The sequence below is a fragment of the Macaca fascicularis genome, chromosome 5 (genome assembly GCF_037993035.2).
Source record: "Macaca fascicularis isolate 582-1 chromosome 5, T2T-MFA8v1.1".
In the NCBI taxonomy this organism is placed as follows: Eukaryota; Metazoa; Chordata; class Mammalia; order Primates; family Cercopithecidae; genus Macaca; species Macaca fascicularis.
The window spans coordinates 2,233,568-2,249,185 of NC_088379.1; the positions used below are offsets into that span (position 1 = coordinate 2,233,568).

The 15,618-nt window shown below is 50.5% G+C and overlaps 1 protein-coding gene and 1 pseudogene across 10 annotated transcripts in view; both read right to left on the minus strand.

Annotated features, from left to right (window-relative positions):
* POLN (DNA polymerase nu) overlaps nucleotides 1–15,618 on the minus strand; it is a 157,559-nt gene that overhangs the window by 3,929 nt on the left and 138,012 nt on the right. For 6 of the 10 annotated variants that reach the window (XM_065544683.2, XM_074039239.1, XM_074039238.1 and 3 more), the window contains 3 exons: nucleotides 10,392–10,523; nucleotides 6,490–6,600; nucleotides 5,822–5,900 (listed from right to left, as the gene is read on the minus strand). In XM_065544683.2, the coding sequence (XP_065400755.1) occupies nucleotides 5,822–5,900; nucleotides 6,490–6,600; nucleotides 10,392–10,523 (322 nt within the window). Of the gene's footprint in view, nucleotides 1–3,372; nucleotides 5,901–6,489; nucleotides 6,601–10,391; nucleotides 10,524–15,618 lie in introns of those variants that run through there. The other 4 variants (XM_074039241.1, XM_074039237.1, XM_074039234.1 and 1 more) reach the window with 2 other exon arrangements.
* Nucleotides 13,378–15,500, minus strand: LOC135970865 (uncharacterized; annotated as a pseudogene).

Here is a 15,618-nt window from a genome sequence, read left to right on the forward strand (position 1 = left end):
AGCTCTGGGCAGCTGGGAGAAGGGGTGATAGGGAGACAGGCTGGTTGGAAGTGACTCTGGTCAGCTGCAAGGAAGCAGGTGGCACACCCAGCAGGAGGGGCTGGGCGGCCCGTGTCCGCCCCACCCAGGTTGGTCCCATGGGGCTGAGCAGTTCGCGTTCTGAAGTCTTGGCAGGGATGGAAAACAGCCCTTCGCGAACTGTTGTGGGGCCTGACATGGGCTGAGCCTCATGAACATCATGGGTTCCTGTGCCCTGAAGGCTTCTCGGAGAGGCGGGGTGCTCATTCCTGGCTCCTGCCTCGCTCTGGTGAGCGTCCAGCCAGCCCCAGCCAGCCCCAGCCAGGCCCCAGCCAAGCCCCACCCTTCCCCAGCCTCCTTCATGGAGCCCCTCAGTGCCCCTCCCAGGGCGTCAGCAGGGAGAGCAGGTGGGACCCGAGTGGGAGGACATTCCGGTGAAATGCACTGCCGGGGGCAGGTCCCTGGGGCAGGGCTTACAGATTGAAGTACAAGTTCAAGTGTGCACAAGGTGGACGGATCATGGCTCCGGGCGATCAGCTCTTAAGGGCCCACACCACGCTGGGCACAGACCCGGCCACAGCTGGATTCGGCCAGGGCGCTGCGGCTCCACATGCTCCTTGGAAATGGGTGATACACACCTTGGGCAGATGATGCCTCAAATGTTGGTGATGTGAGACCTCTGCTGAGGCCTGCTGCCCCCAGACCCACTGCCAGCCTCTGTCGGGTGGACACGGGCAGCTCACCCTGTGCCCTCGGAAGGGTACATGCGGTGTGGGAGACTCACAGGATGAGCTGCTGGGAAGGATGGGGTGCCAAGGGGTCCCACACGCTTTGTCCTCTGTGTGACTTTGGCTCTGTCTCCTGGATTGAGCCTTCATGGGCAGGGGTCACGTCCTATCTTTGACCCTGCTGCCCGTCCTTGGTCGGCACAGACAGGGGCACAGCGGGCCCAGGGCCCTAGGGAGCTGGGCTGCCAGGGAGCCCTCGCCGGGCAGTAGTCACGGGCATGTGATGGAGAGTCCCAGCTGGGATGAGGGGCAGCCTTCAAGCCCCAGGGTACAGGTGGGCCATGCTGGCACTTTCCACAGGGGACGTGGACTTTGCAACAGCGATTTCTGGTAACCTGCCCCAATCCGCCCTTCCTCTCTTTCTTCACGTTGGTCCCTTTGTTGCCGGATGGGGTGGAGGTGGGGCTGTGTCCTCAGCTGCAAAGGACATTTCGCAGGCTCTCTCTCAGGCAGGGTGGCCCAGGACCGCATTCCCTCCAGCTCGCAAGGAGGCTATTTTTTTTTTCCCCCCTTAGCAGGGAGGGAGGTGAGGAGTGGGATGGAAAAGGAGACTCCAGGAAAGCTCCTAAAAGGGAAGGCTCTTTAAAGGGCTGACTGTAAAGGGCTGCCAGGGGCAGATGCTCTTCTGACCACTACTACTTTCTCCTTTTGCCTGGAAGGTGTGATGGCTGGAGCAGCAACCTCCATCATAGCACCAGGAGGGAGTGGCCAGGGAGCCAGAGGGACTTCGGTCCTGCTGCTCTGCGCCTCTGAAACAGCAACCACTGTTCTCTGGACTTCTCATGATGGGAGAGAAATCTGCCTTCTGGAGCCTGAGCTATTGTAGCTTGGGCCTGTGTCCCTGACGGCCAAGTGTCCATCCTCCTGGGTGTACATCCACAGCACACTGCGTGGGCCCAGACAGTGGTACAGTGCTGCTCACACCCTGTACCTGGCAGGCTGCCCCCAGGGAGCGGGAGGTGGGCCTGTGCTTTATGTGCAACCTCTGGCCAGGGGCCGTGGACGCTGCCCTTCCAGAAGTCAGAGGGGTGAGAGAGCCCCAGGCTGTCAGCACCAGCGAGCTTGTCTTAAACTAACTTCAAGGCCTCGGGCAGAAGTCTTTGTCTCCCAAGAGAACTTACTTTTCAAATGGGCAGAAACCTCAGAAAAGGCACTTGTAACTTTTTCCAGATTTAGCAGAAGCAGTTTTCACACTTCTTGAAATTACATTGTGAAATTCTGAGCTGCTGGTGTGGCAGGAACCTAAGAATAGGTGTAGTTGTCAGTTACTTACACATCATTCTTGCAGCCACTGAGACATGACCGCGCTTCTAATTGGGAAATGGGGCATGGGTGAAAGAAGAAGGACGTCTGTCGTCTCCGTGTGGGGTAGAGGAATGCAGGACCTTGGATCCTGTTGTGTTCCGGAAGGGAGTGGACCTCTGGTGCAACTCATATCCCTGTTCCTGAGAGGGGTCGGCCACAGAGCTGCTGTGTTCGGCATCTGGATGGCCTCACTGAGATCACTGCACGAGTAGGAGAATGTTCCAGAAGAGCCTCACTGCGTTGCCCTGTCTGGGGCCTGCAGGGGCAGCTTCCTTGCAATGGATGCCCCCAGCCCTGCTGAACTGTTTTGTGGACTCATCCTGAGTGTGGGCGCATGGTGGCCTCATGCAGACCCGCCTTGAGAAGGCCCAGGAGAGGGACCGTCACAGCACTGACACGTTCTGAAACCCAGGAAGGCCTTTTCATAAAGGGCCTGCATCAGAAGAGACAGGACAGCTGAGCCATGGCACAGAGGCCTGTGAACACTGGCCACTGGCCTCCTGCTCTGAGCCCGACCTCTCTGGTCTTTTTAGAGTCTGGACCGAGAGGCACGAACAAATGCCATTTCTCTATCACAGGGACTGTGGGTGGGGAAGGGGGACTGTCCTGTGGCCCCAGCCCACCTGGGCAGACCCTTGGGGCGGCCAGATGAATCTTTTTTGTTGTTAGACAGCATCTCGCTCTCGCCCAGGCTGGAGTGCAGTGGTGCGATCTCAGCTCACTCTAGGGGCACCGTGTGCCTCCCAGTGATCGAGTTTCATGCCTGCTGCTTCAGGCAGAGATGCCCGGCCACACTGAGTCTGCACCCGTCCCTTCCAGATGCCATCCACGTTACTCCTGGAAGAACAAATTACGTTCACAAAACACAGACCATGGAGTGCCCAATATTCCACATGAGTCCGCTTTGCATTTTGCTATGAGAGCATTTCCTCGTGACAGCCAATGGTTGATAATAGAAAGACGACTAGCGGGTAACTGTGTTCCTGAGTAAAAGTGTCTGTGTCCAGCTTTCGGAAGGACTCAGTCAGCAACAGAGAAAGACCTCAGCTCCTCACATGCCAACTTCCTTTATCAATTCCACAAGGGTTGAAAGTGAACCGACTTTTTCTTTTTTTGAGGCAAGGTCTTACCCTGTTGTCCAGGCTGGAGTGCAGTGATGTGATCATGGCTCACTGCAGCCCCGACCTCCCAGGCTCCGGTGATCCTCCCACTTCAGTCTCCTGATTAGCTGGGACTACAGGTGTGCACCACCATGGCTTGCTTTTTTTTTTTTTTTTTTGGTAGAGACAGGTTTCACTATGTTGCCCAGGCAACACATATGTTGGTCACAAACTCCTGAGCTCAAGTGATCCACCCGACTCGGCCTCCCCAGTGCTGGGATTACAGGTGTGAGCCACTGCACCCAGCCTTGAATCAACTTTTCTAGACTTGCAGTATCTTAGAGGCAGGACCACCATTTGGCTTTCAGTTCCTGCCAAAACTAGCACAAGCTGCTCATACCCTGGGAGAAGCTATAATTTACCTGCAGAAACTGGAAGTGAGCTGGATGCATGGATTTCAGGACACCAGGAGAACACTGTGCGGCACTAGAGGCTGGCTGGCATCAGTGTGTATGTATGTGTGTGCACGGGTGTGTGAATACACGTGTGTGTCCATGTGTGTGCATGTGTATGGGCGCATGTGCTTATGTGTGCATGTGTGTGCGTGTATGTGTGCGTGTGCATGCACACGTGTGTGTTGGGAAGGAATGCAGATGGCAGCGAGATGGGGCAGGAGAGGACTGAGAGTGAATCTTTTTTGTTGTTGTTGTTAGCGTTTCACTCTCACCCAGGCTGGAGTGCAGTGGTGTGATCTCGGCTCACTGCAACCTCCACCTCCTGGGTTCAAGCGATCTTCTTGCCTCAACCTCCTGAGTAGCTGGGATTACAGGTGTGTGCCACCACACCTGGCTAATTTTTGTATTTTTAGCAGAGATGACATTTTGCCATGTTGGCCAAGTTGTTCTCAAACTCCTGACCTCAGGTGATGCATCCGCTTCAGCCTCCCAAAGTGCTGGGATTACAGGTGTGAGTCACCACGCCCAGCTGAGAGTAAATCTAATGCTCCACTCCTGCCTCCTGACCACTTCAGTTACTGCAGAAAGCAGCACTGATAGCCCACAGCCCAGTGAAGCTGCAAGCAGAGCCTCTGGGGCAGTGCTTAGACCCTGTGGGGTCTCAGGTATCCTCCCTCCCTGGGATGACAGCCTGGGCTTCAGCCTCCTTCTGGGCTTCGTTTCCCTGAGGTTTTGGGTGATTGTGGACCAGAGGAAGTACCCAGAGGGGCTGCAAGGGGAGGAGCCAGCTGGGGTTCGGTGGACTTAGGGACCACCCCCTCCTCTCCATTGCTGGGTGTCACACCTTGGCCTGGGCAGGGCCATTGCTGGGGACACAGTTCTGCACAAAGTCGCTGAAATCACTGGAACAGCACAGGCTTGAAAGCCACAGTGACAGGAGGGAGTTCGTGAAGACATAAGGAGGCCACTTTTAAAGAGAGATGAGGGATCTCTAATAAGGCAAAAAATCATGCCTTGAGAATGTAAAATAACCTCAAAAGCCAAGAGAAAGTTGTAAGCTCAGATGTTGTAAAGTTGTAGGCAGGACATGGGTTTGTGTAAGCTCCTGCAAGGACGTTTGTGATGAGATGGAAAAGAGAGGCCACGGGTAGGCAGGACCCACAACCCAAAGTCAGGGGTGTGCACACTGGGGAGGCCTGAGCCACATCTTATACTCTAGAAGCCTCTGCCTCAGCCCACCCTGGGCTCCCCTCCTGGGTGCATCTGCAGTGGCAGGTGCACCCTGGTCTGCAGAGGCTGCCCCCATGGGACTGGCACCAAGAGCTTCAGGGCCCTTAGGGTGGGGGTAGGAAAATGTCTATGGTGGGTCAGAGCGCCAGAGGCCCTTCTGGGGGCTGACACTGGGGGGTGCTGAGGCGGCTCAGCTCCCAGAAGGGGCTCTGGGATTCCTGAGGGGATCCCCCACAAGGAGAATGAGGAGAGGAGCTGTCTGGGTGGCCATTTCCAGCAACCCCAGGGCCTTGGTTGGCAAGGAGGAGGTGGTTGGGTGAGGGCTGCTTGTCCTCTGGCTGCCGAAACTCTTGAGGTATGTGCCCTGGGGGAATAACTGAGGCAGGGACAGAGGCCTGAGAGAGCTGTGGCCTGGGGGGCAGCCACGGTGCAGCCTCCACCACCAAGGCACGTCTGAACGTTGGCTTTGGGCTCGGGGCTGCAGCCAGAGCTGGACGTGGGGCACACTGCCTGGCATTGGTGGCAGCAACAGGTAGGAGTGGGGACAGTTTGGAGTTCCCAGGGTCCTGCTCAAGGGGCTGAGGGGTTCACCTGCCTCTGGGGTGGGCAGCCCCAAGGGGTGCCCCTGTGCTGTGCAGACACCCTGAGGAGGAGGGGTCTGGGGGAGACAGCATTTCTGTCTGGAAAGGCCTCATCTGCGCCCCATGCTGGTAGACAGCTGGTTGCTGTCTGCATGCCTGCTGGGGGTAGCCTCCAGGGCCTGCCACAGGCTGAGAGCCTCGGGAGGGGTTGGGGGCCCGATGAGCAGAGCTGGTGAGCGGTCAGAATCGTGAGCCCCCAGAGGGTCTTCCCGCAGAACACTAACCCTCCCATCCAAGCCCTGGGAAGGGCTGGGGCCCAGGCAGGCTGACCGCCACCCACTGACCTGGCTGTCAAGGTGCGGGAAGTGGCCACTGCAGTGAAGACACGGATCATGGCCAGCTTGCAGAGGTCAGCAGCGGAGCCTGTGGGGCACGTGGTGCTGTCTTGAGGTCCCAAGGCACACGGTTCATGGTGCACTCAGCATTTGGCACCGTCGCCACAGCTCTCACGGCACCTCCACACAGAGGTGCTGGCTCTGAGCTGTCTGAGTGCCAAGGCCACAGACGACTGCAGGCAGACACTTCATCCTTGCTCCTCCCGCCCTCTTGCTACTGCAGGGCACCTGGGTTTTGGGTGCCTTATTCCCAGAGGCCTCACCCCTGCCAGGCATGCATGGAGAGGATGGAAGGGCCTAGGCCAAGCACCAAAGGACCGAGCTCCAGGTCTGCCTAAACCCTTGAAGCCTCAGTTTCCCACCGCAGAGATATGGGAAACAGTACTGCCTGGGCCCAGCTCTTGGGGGAATCATCCTAGCTACAAAGATGACTGTGTCCCCTCACGCCCCTGACAGTAACTGCCAGGCAGGACATGGGTAGTGTAAGCTCCTGCAAGGAGGTTTGTGATGAGCAGGAAATACCACATCAGTGATCAGTGGGTGCCACCAGCCCTGTGGCTGCTAAAACCCAAGAAGCAAAAATGGACACAGAACTACAGGGTTAGAGGCTTCCGTACCTTGCACCACAAAGTTCACTGCCTGTCGCTCTGCTTGTGCCCGGAGTTGCTGGTCATGAGCGTGAATCCTTGGCAGGGGTCTCCTTCTGCCCATGATGGATACCACATAGCCTGAGTCACACAGAGCAAAAGCAGATGAGGGACAGAAACAGGCACTGCAGCAGGTGCAGCTCCCTTGGGCCAGGTCCAGAGGCCCCAGAGAGACAGTCACACTGCAGTGCAGACTCCGAGCCTCCCCTGGGCCCTTTGAGTCTATCGCAGGGGCAAGCGGGCTCTCCAGTGGGAAGGCAAGGGTCTGCTGCTGGGCACTCTGCACTTTTTTTTTTTTTTTTGAGACAGAGTAAGACTCTGTCACCCAGGCTGGAGTATAGTGGCGCGATCTTGGCTCATTGCAGCCTCCTCCTTCTGGGTTCAAGCAATTCTTCTACCTCAGCCTCCTGAGTAGCTGGGATTACAGGCGCCTGCCACCACGCCCAGCTAATTTTCTGTATTTTTAGTAGAGACGGGTTTCACCATGTTGATCAGGCTGGTCTCGAACTCCTGACTTCAGGTGATCCGCCCACCTCGGCCTCCAAAGCACTGGGATTACAGTGGGGAGCCACTGCCCCTGGCCACACTCTGCACTCAGCTCTGCACTCTCCTGACTTCTAGCTGCACCTGGATCTCATATAGGACGAGGGAGGGCAGCTTTTGCAAAGTCATGTGGAGGCCTTGGGCCCAGGCCAACTCCGAACTGTGTGGAATGGAGGAGAAAGGGGTCAGCCCACATCCTCAAGGAGGGGCATGTCTGAGTCAGGTCCACACCCTGCACTGGGCAGATCCAATCTTGTGTGGCCTGAAGTGTATGCGGTTTGGGGGCTCTTTTTAAGAAAATGACTATATTCCTGACCAGTGAGGACTTCTGCCTTAACTAGGTGTGGGCGGGAAATAAATCCTCCACCTGTGACTGAGGATGAGAAGAATTTCCCACATCTGTAATAATCAAAGTGACAAGGGATTGAGTACCTACTACATGCCGGGCAACACGCAGGATTCCTGAGAGGGACTGGCATGAGGACCCGAGACGGCTTCTGCTCTGACCTGGTCCCTTTCCGCTCCTGCTGTTTTGTCGGTCTAGTGAGTTTTGACCGGACGCTGGGCACTGTGAATTTTACGTTGTTGAATGCTGGGGTGTGCTGTCTTCCTTTTGAGGGTGTTTTGGCAGGCTTAAGTTACTTGCCAATCATCCTGATCCTTTTGAGGTTTGCTTCTAAGCTTTGTCAGAGTGGATTTGGAATAGTTGTAATCTAGGGCTAGTCCAGACCTGTCTCTAAAGTGTGACCCTTCTGAGGCCTCTGCTGAATGTCCCAGGTGTCTAACAAGGACTCTCTGCTCTGGATGGTCAGAACTCAAACATCTCCTCGTTCCATGTGAACTCTGGAATCATCCAGCTTACTGCTCCCAGCAGTTTTTGTGCTTAGTCCCGTAGCGTTTCACTCAATGTATCTGTATCTTAGTGTTCAAAAACAGACACAAGGGAGACTCCTTGAAGATTTACAAAGCTCTCTCTCTCTCTCTAGCTCCCTCCTCTCTGACACTCTGACTTGCAAAATACAGCTGCATCTGCCTCCCCAGCCTGGATCCATGTCTCCTCCACTCATCGAGACCACTCTGCAGTCTGCGTGGCTCCCCTTGCACACACGGGCTGTGCCTCCAGACACACGGCGTTCACAGGACTCAGCTCACTGGCGTCCTTTCTCTCAGATACAAGAGCAATACGCTACCCACTAGCTAGTGTTGGAAATGGCTGCTCCAGGTACTTTGCCCCGTTTTCTGGTTCTTCATGGTGGGTGCAAAGTCTGAAGCCAGTGACTTCCTTGTGGCCTAAGGCAGAAGTCTCCTGACTCCATACATTTCAAACCTCATTTCTCCTCCACCCAGTGCTACCAGTGCCAGTGTCCTGGCCTTTTGTGGTGATGCTCGCATGGCACCAGGGCTCCTGGAAGCCACTCTTGTGCCAGGATGGCTAGCACCACACCACACAGAGAAAGCAGGGGACCACAGGAGCACCAGCAGGAAAATCCACATTAAATGAGTTGCCAGCTCAACTGGCTGTGGCCCCACTGATGCCACCCGGCATAGAAAGGTGTGTGGTGGAGAAAGCCAGAGCGGTGGAGGCAGCAGTCCTAGCCGAATGTAGCTGAAACACTTTCTTTTGACATGTTTACAAAATGTAGAAGGACGTGAGCACATTGCAGGGCCTCTCCCAGGGCCTTGGGACGGCCAGCATCAGAGTAAGTCTGCTCCAGCCGGGGCGGCCAAGTGCCCTGTGGAGAGCACTGACCCCTGAGGGCTGGTGGCCAGAGAGGCATCTGAGATCCCAGCTGGCTCCCAGCTTTTGATGCCTCTTTGACATCTCTTACGTGCCATTCTCCCTCCGCCCCTCCTCCGTTACTGTGTTAATGCCTGCATGCTTCTAGATTATTCTCAGGGGTGGCTTTGACTGCACCTCAAATCTCTTTCCCACATCGTGACTGGAATCATTGTTGAAGGACAAAGCTCAGGTTCTTTCTGCATGGAGTGTCATGCGTGGTCTGGGTTTACCCAGCCCTACCTGTTCTCTGGCCCACCTGCCCATGCTGGCACTCCTCCTGGCCCTTCCTGTCTCCACTCAGGTCGCCCGTTCCATGAGGTGGAGACTGGCACAGCTCCCTTGGGGCCTCTGCGACTGCTCTGTTCCTCTCACACCTGGATGCCACCTTCCTGTCCTTGTCTGGATGCTTGTGGGTTTACCGTGTCCTCCAAGGACTATAAGCTCCATGGGAGCAAGCAGCTTATGTCTCAGGTGCTGGAGAGGCCCCCCTTCCAGGCTAGCATGGGCTGTGGCACAGATGCTGCCCACCTGCCCGTCTGCTGTCAGACCAACGAGGAGCCTGTAGCAGGGCTGGCCAGAGCTCATGGGTACTTTGGGCACGGGCCCCAGAGTGAAAAGTCATCAATGAGTCACTGGGAGAGGCTCACGGAGAGGCTCTACGAGGCTGCACACAGACACTGCCAGCACCCAGAGGCAACAGGTCACAGCATCCAGGATGCTGGCCCTGCTGAGGCCAACTCTCGGCTGATTTCCTCACTCCCAGTGACTGCTGAGTGCTGTGAGTGCTCTTCCTGTGTCTGTCGTTCATCCTCCTCTTTGCTGTTTATTTCATTAATTTCTGCTCTCCCACTAATTTCTTCCCTTTTTTCTCTGCTGCTCATTTCCAGATTTCTTGTGTAGAACACAACTCATATATGCCCACAACTTTCTCTTTCTTTAAAAAATACTCCTTTAAAAGATTCCTTTGCTTCTGAGTGAGGCGTCAGCTTAGCCACATCCCAGTTTCTGATGAGATACTTTTACTTTTAATTTATTTCTAACATTTTTTGTCATTTTCTTAGGGTTTCTTTTTTTAATCCTAAATTATTAGGAGTATAATCAATTTCCAAATAGGTAGGTGGAAGGATGGCTACAGATACTCAGACATACATGTGTGAAAACACCTTTTCATTGCACTGTGGTCACAGAATTTGTTCTACTTGATATTCTTTGAAATTTATTTGGGTTTCCTTTGTGACCTGATTGTGGTGATATTTGTAAATATACCAGTGCTTTTCACAAGAATCCATGTTTTCCCTTTCCAGGTGCAGGCTTGTATCTGTTTTTACCTATCTGCCCACCCACCATCTAGTCACTCAAGTATGTTCACTGTGTTGCTTCAAGCCGCCCAGACTCCTGTCCCTTCTCGTGTGGAAGCTTCAGCCCTATTTGTCCAACAAGAGCTGAGGATTCACCCAGGGCCCGCCCACACACCACCCACCCAGCTGTCCCCGTATCCTCCCACAGAGGGTGGGCAGGGAGCAGGAAGCTCTGGTTGTGGCCAACTCACCTGTCCGGTGACACTGGGCAATAGCTGCTCGGGCAAAGTCCTTGATTTTCTTGTACTTCTGCAAAAAACTCTCCAAAAACTGGGCAGCTTCCTGAACAGGAACTCCAAGGCAAGCAGCAAGCCTCTCCTTCACTGTCAGTCAGAGAGACGCATGTCAAGGCCTCACTCACACCGGCCGTGACCGTGTGCATGGGCTCAGTGAGTCAGGTCCAGTTGACAGCACTGGTCTTTTCTGATGGGTTGGGATGCAGTTGGTGTTGGCTTTACAAGCTGGGTGCTAGGTGCCAATCAATCAGGACTGGGGCCTGTGAAACATGTATTTATTCAGTGATACTAACTCAGCGCCTGCCAGGTGTTTCAGGTAATGTGGTGATGAAGTAGACACGGTCCCTCCTCCCAGTGCAGCCAGTGGGAGACCCAATTCCAGAACTGCGGAGGTTAGAGTGGGGCACAGAGGAAAAGAGGAAGGGGAAGTTCCATGGTCAAAGTATGAGAAAATGGTGCTCAGGAGTTCAATATTTGGTTCTAGAAGATGCAGGTGTTCTTGTGACACTGCTGGTAGAAATGTCTCTGGTTGGGGCCAGGCATGGTGGCTCATGCCTGTAATCCCAGCACTTTAGGAGGTTGAGGCGGACGGATCACTTAGGCCAGGAGTTCAAGATCAGCCTGGGCAACAAAGTGAGGCCTACTTTCTATTTATCAACAAGAAAAGAAAAGAAAAAAAGGACTTTGGCTGGGCAGTGGCTGAGTTCCACAAGCATGTGAGCAGGTTCAGCGACCACAGAAGCCTGGGTCTGGGCCCAGTCCCACCAGGAGGTTCCGTGTGGCCCTGGGGATGTTGCCTGACCCACATTAAAGCTCGTTTCTGCACTGTATATTAGGAACAAGAGCCCTTATCTCCAGCTGGGAGCCCCATGAGCTAAGGCATGGGAAGCTCTAAGCAGTGCGTGGTTCCTACTTGGTACTCAATATACACTCATTCCCTCCCATTTTCCTCCAGAAGAGAATAATAATGTAAATAGAGAATGAGGAATCCATGAGGACATCATCCCTTGCTTGACAGTGGGATCCTAGGGAAAGCCTTGGCCCTGGGGAGTAGTGCTGTGTCCTTGGAAGGAACCCCAGAGAGACAAGCAGCCTAAAGACCTGCCTTCCTGGGGGAGCATGCCCGGGACCAACAGCGGTCTTGGCTGTCCTCTGTGATAGGTAAACTCTGGGGTTGTACTAGAGGGGGCTCCATGGATCTTTGGACAGGATAGTGCAGAAACATGGCCCAGGGGGTGAAGGTGTGGGGTCTGTGAAGACCAGGGAAGAACCCTCTGGAGGAATGGGATCGACTGGCCTCTCTGATTCAGCCCTTCTTTCAGCCAGGCCACTCCTGGCCCTGGCCAGCTAACGGCGCAGCAGCTCTGGACAGAGAGAATATTCAAGTCTTAGGAGAGTGAAGGGGCAGGCGTTTGCTTCCACTGCTTTGCCAGCAAGAGTGGGAAGGTCTGGGGTGCCCTGTTCTCCCCAAGTTTATCCTGGCAGAGAGGGATAAAGTCATAGTCCTTCTATGCCCAGGACTGCCTGATGAATTGGCACCATTTGGCTGGAAATGAAAAATCTCCAATATCTCTTTTAGGGCTTAAAACCTATTATTGTGATATCTTCACAAATAAGTTATGTGTTCTGCTACACTTTACTGAAATAATTCATCTATGACTCTTTCTTTCTGTCAAATTCCAACCACCACCCTCACCTAGTGCCTCAGCTATGGTGCTGCAATGGAAAATTCCCTTGGCTCTCAGAAAGAAATCCAATGGTGGCTGGATACACAAGGTTGGCCAGATGAGACTTTGAGTATCTTCTTAGACAAGTCTTTTCTCACCTCCAATCTGCTGTTAAGCCCATCTGGTGAATATTTTATTTCTGATATGCAGTTCTAGAAATTCCATTTTAGAATTTTATTTCTTGAAGTTTTCTTTTTTCATTTATTATGAGCATATTTTCTTTTACTTCCTTGAGCTTAGTTATTAATAGCAACTTTAAAACCCTCATCTGTTAATTCCAACATCTGGGTCATCTTAGGATCTGTTTCCATGATTTCCTTTTCTCTTAAGTATGGTTAAGCTATTCTGTTTCTTCCTGTTTAGGAATTTGGGGTTGTATGCTGGATATCATGTATGATATATGTAGAGTTTTGGATCCTATTATGTTCTTCTAAGGGGTGCTATTTTTTTTTCTGTTTTTCTTTTTCTTTTTTTTTTTTTTTTGAGACAGTGTCTTGCTCTGTTACCCAGGCTGGAGGGCAATGGTATGATCATAGCTCACTGCAGCCTTCAATTCCTGGGCCCAAGCGATCCTCCTGCCTCAGCCTTCTGAGTAGCTGGGACTACAGATGTATGCCCACCATGTCTGGTAAAGGAGTGCTAATTTTTTGTTTACACTTTTTATATATTTATTTTAAAGTGTATATTTAGGACAAATGTTTTTAAAAATGTATAAAAATAATTCACATAAAAATCCAACTTCTATATTTACATGGTCCCTTAAAAGATTTTCATTTTATTATCATTAAAAATGTATTTCAACAATCTTCACAGTACTCTCAAAAGTCAGGAATTTTAAGATTTTCTAATAGAAAAATTTCAGTATTTATCTACACAAAAATAATGAAACTAGGAATTATACCATATTTTAAAATATAATGTCTCAACTATGCTGTGCCACATAAGAATAATCTTCACACTAAACGATTATAATTCCAAGTCCTGGCATTTTCATTGATGAACAAAGCACAAAAACATTTCATAGAAAAAAAATTTCATCATAAAAAACATAGGAAGTGGAATGCTTCAAACAAAAATATCTGAGGTCTGATTTCACAACAAGTTTCCATATCCACTTTGTAAACATATACTTACTCAGTATAGGTTACCAGCTTAAATAAAGTCAGTTATCACCGAAAGAAGACATAGTTAAAAAAAATTCAGTGCAAAAATACGTATCAACTAATCAACTGACCTATAACAACTTTGGTGAAAATCACAATTTGAATCCCATCATATAAAGTGATTCTCTGAAGACTTTAATTAAAAATAAAAAGCTCTACAACAGCAATCAAGTTTTCCTTTTGTTGCTATTCTCTAGTAAATGCTTTTTTTGATTAGCTTTTACAATATCATCATGTGATACTGATTTGAAGTCAATGGTGTTATCACTACAAGAGGACTTATTTCTTTGTCCTTTACATCTTGAACTTGTCTACCATAAAGAAAAGTCTTACAGAAGTCAAGGGTGCGTCACTTGCAGCTTTTCAGTGGGTGACAAAGACACAGTGTTGAGGGAAAAGCTGAACTTCTAGCAGCAAGGGCCTTGGTCTAAGACAGAGAAAAAGGTGGTTTCCTAGTCAGACAGCCTTATTGTTTTTCTTATTATCCTTAGCAAAATTGGAATTCTTCCCTAGCTTTGAACTTAGAACTTCAGTTTGTGACGATGGAGCAATGGATTGGTCTACTATACGCTTTGAAACAAAATCTGGGTTTTTTATAAGGACACTGAGATCAATATTTGAATCTATTCCAGGAGACCTCTCTTCAGATAAACTGACTTCAAAGGACTCTTTCTTAATCTGAGAGTTGTATACATCAATCGTTTCTGCAATCAATTCAGAAAGTGACAAATTCTCAAGGTCTCTTGTGAGAAGCTTTAGGAAATGCCAGTGACAACAGAGATCCTGTTAATTCTGATATTCCGGGTGAAGACTGACAGTGATTTGCTAATTGTGACAGGCGAAAGGATCCCAAACTTAGATCTGTGAAACTGGCAGATGACTGGTTACAAAGGTCAGACAAAGTAAAGCACTGGCTTATATTGGTTTCTTTGTGTTCCCGAAACAGTTCAGTTAGGAATGGACTTTTCACACTGAGAAAACTGCAAATTATCATTTTAAAAAATGTAATTCTTGGCACTTTGTTCAACTAAAGAAACACTTCCAACTTCAGTTTCTTTACTAGCATTTAAATTATCAACAGTCATATTTTCCAATGAGCTAGTTAAGCACAAAGGATTATTTGAACTTCCTAAACTGCCCTGTACTGGAATGTTTTGAAAATCAGATAGTGAATTATTTTGAATATATAAAGAATTACTCGGTGTTGTGCTCTTTATCATCATGGCCTTTAAATCCGGCATTTCTTTGAATGCAGAATCATCTTTGGAAACACATTCGGATGCATGAAGTCTCAACAGATCAGCATCTAGGTTCTTTGAAAGTAGACTTTGCAGACTGTAGATGATAATCTGACTGATGGCTGACTGTCACAGGAATCTCTTGACATATCATGAATTAGGTCAGTTAGTGAAAGTTCTTTTGTTAACTTACATAATTCCAGTTTCTTTTCCCTTTTAAGTCTGTCAAGTTTCTTCTTCCTAAGGAGTAAACAGTGACTTGGAACTGAAGAATTATGAGATAATCCGTATTTTCCTACTGAGCTAGAAAAATCAAAGGGTTTGCTACGATAATCCAAATGATTTGCTGACTGAGGATAAGAGCTTTGAACATTATTAGCTGAAACTTCAGAAGAAGAAAATAAGACTCCTTACCTTTTGTTGTCTTTCCTGTAGATACTGTTCCCTCATTCTCGTCCTTCAAATTCTGCATGCTAATCCAGAACCCCTGACAAAGGCTTCTGCACATCAAACTTGTTCTTCAGAACTGCTTCAATTAATATTTCATCTGGCACAGCATCTCCAAGTACCTTCTCTCATTTGATCAAGGAATGAATAAAGATGAGCTTGATCAAATCCACTGAGCTGGTGGTTCGAAACAGAATTGGAAGATTCTTTCAGATCTTCATGATCATGTTCTTTTACAGGCTCAATGGAAGGTTTGTCACCCCGTGAATAAATAAACTGAGCAGCTGTTGATGGTGAAATACAATAATCATCCTCTACAGACTGGCCATAGAGATCATCAACTTCAAAATCTTCATTGTAGTCAAAGCCTCGAACATTCCGATGCCGGGCCATGACGGCGGAGAGGGCGTTTACCACAGCCCCTTAACTCTTTCCAAAACACTCCGCTTAGATACTGTGCCAACTCAGGAGTACTAATTTTTTTTTTTTTTTTTTTTGAGACGGAGTCTCGCTCTGTCGCCCAGGCTGGAGTGCAGTGGCCGGATCTCAGCTCACTGCAAGCTCCGCCTCCCAGGTTTAGGCCATTCTCCTGCCTCAGCCTCCTGAG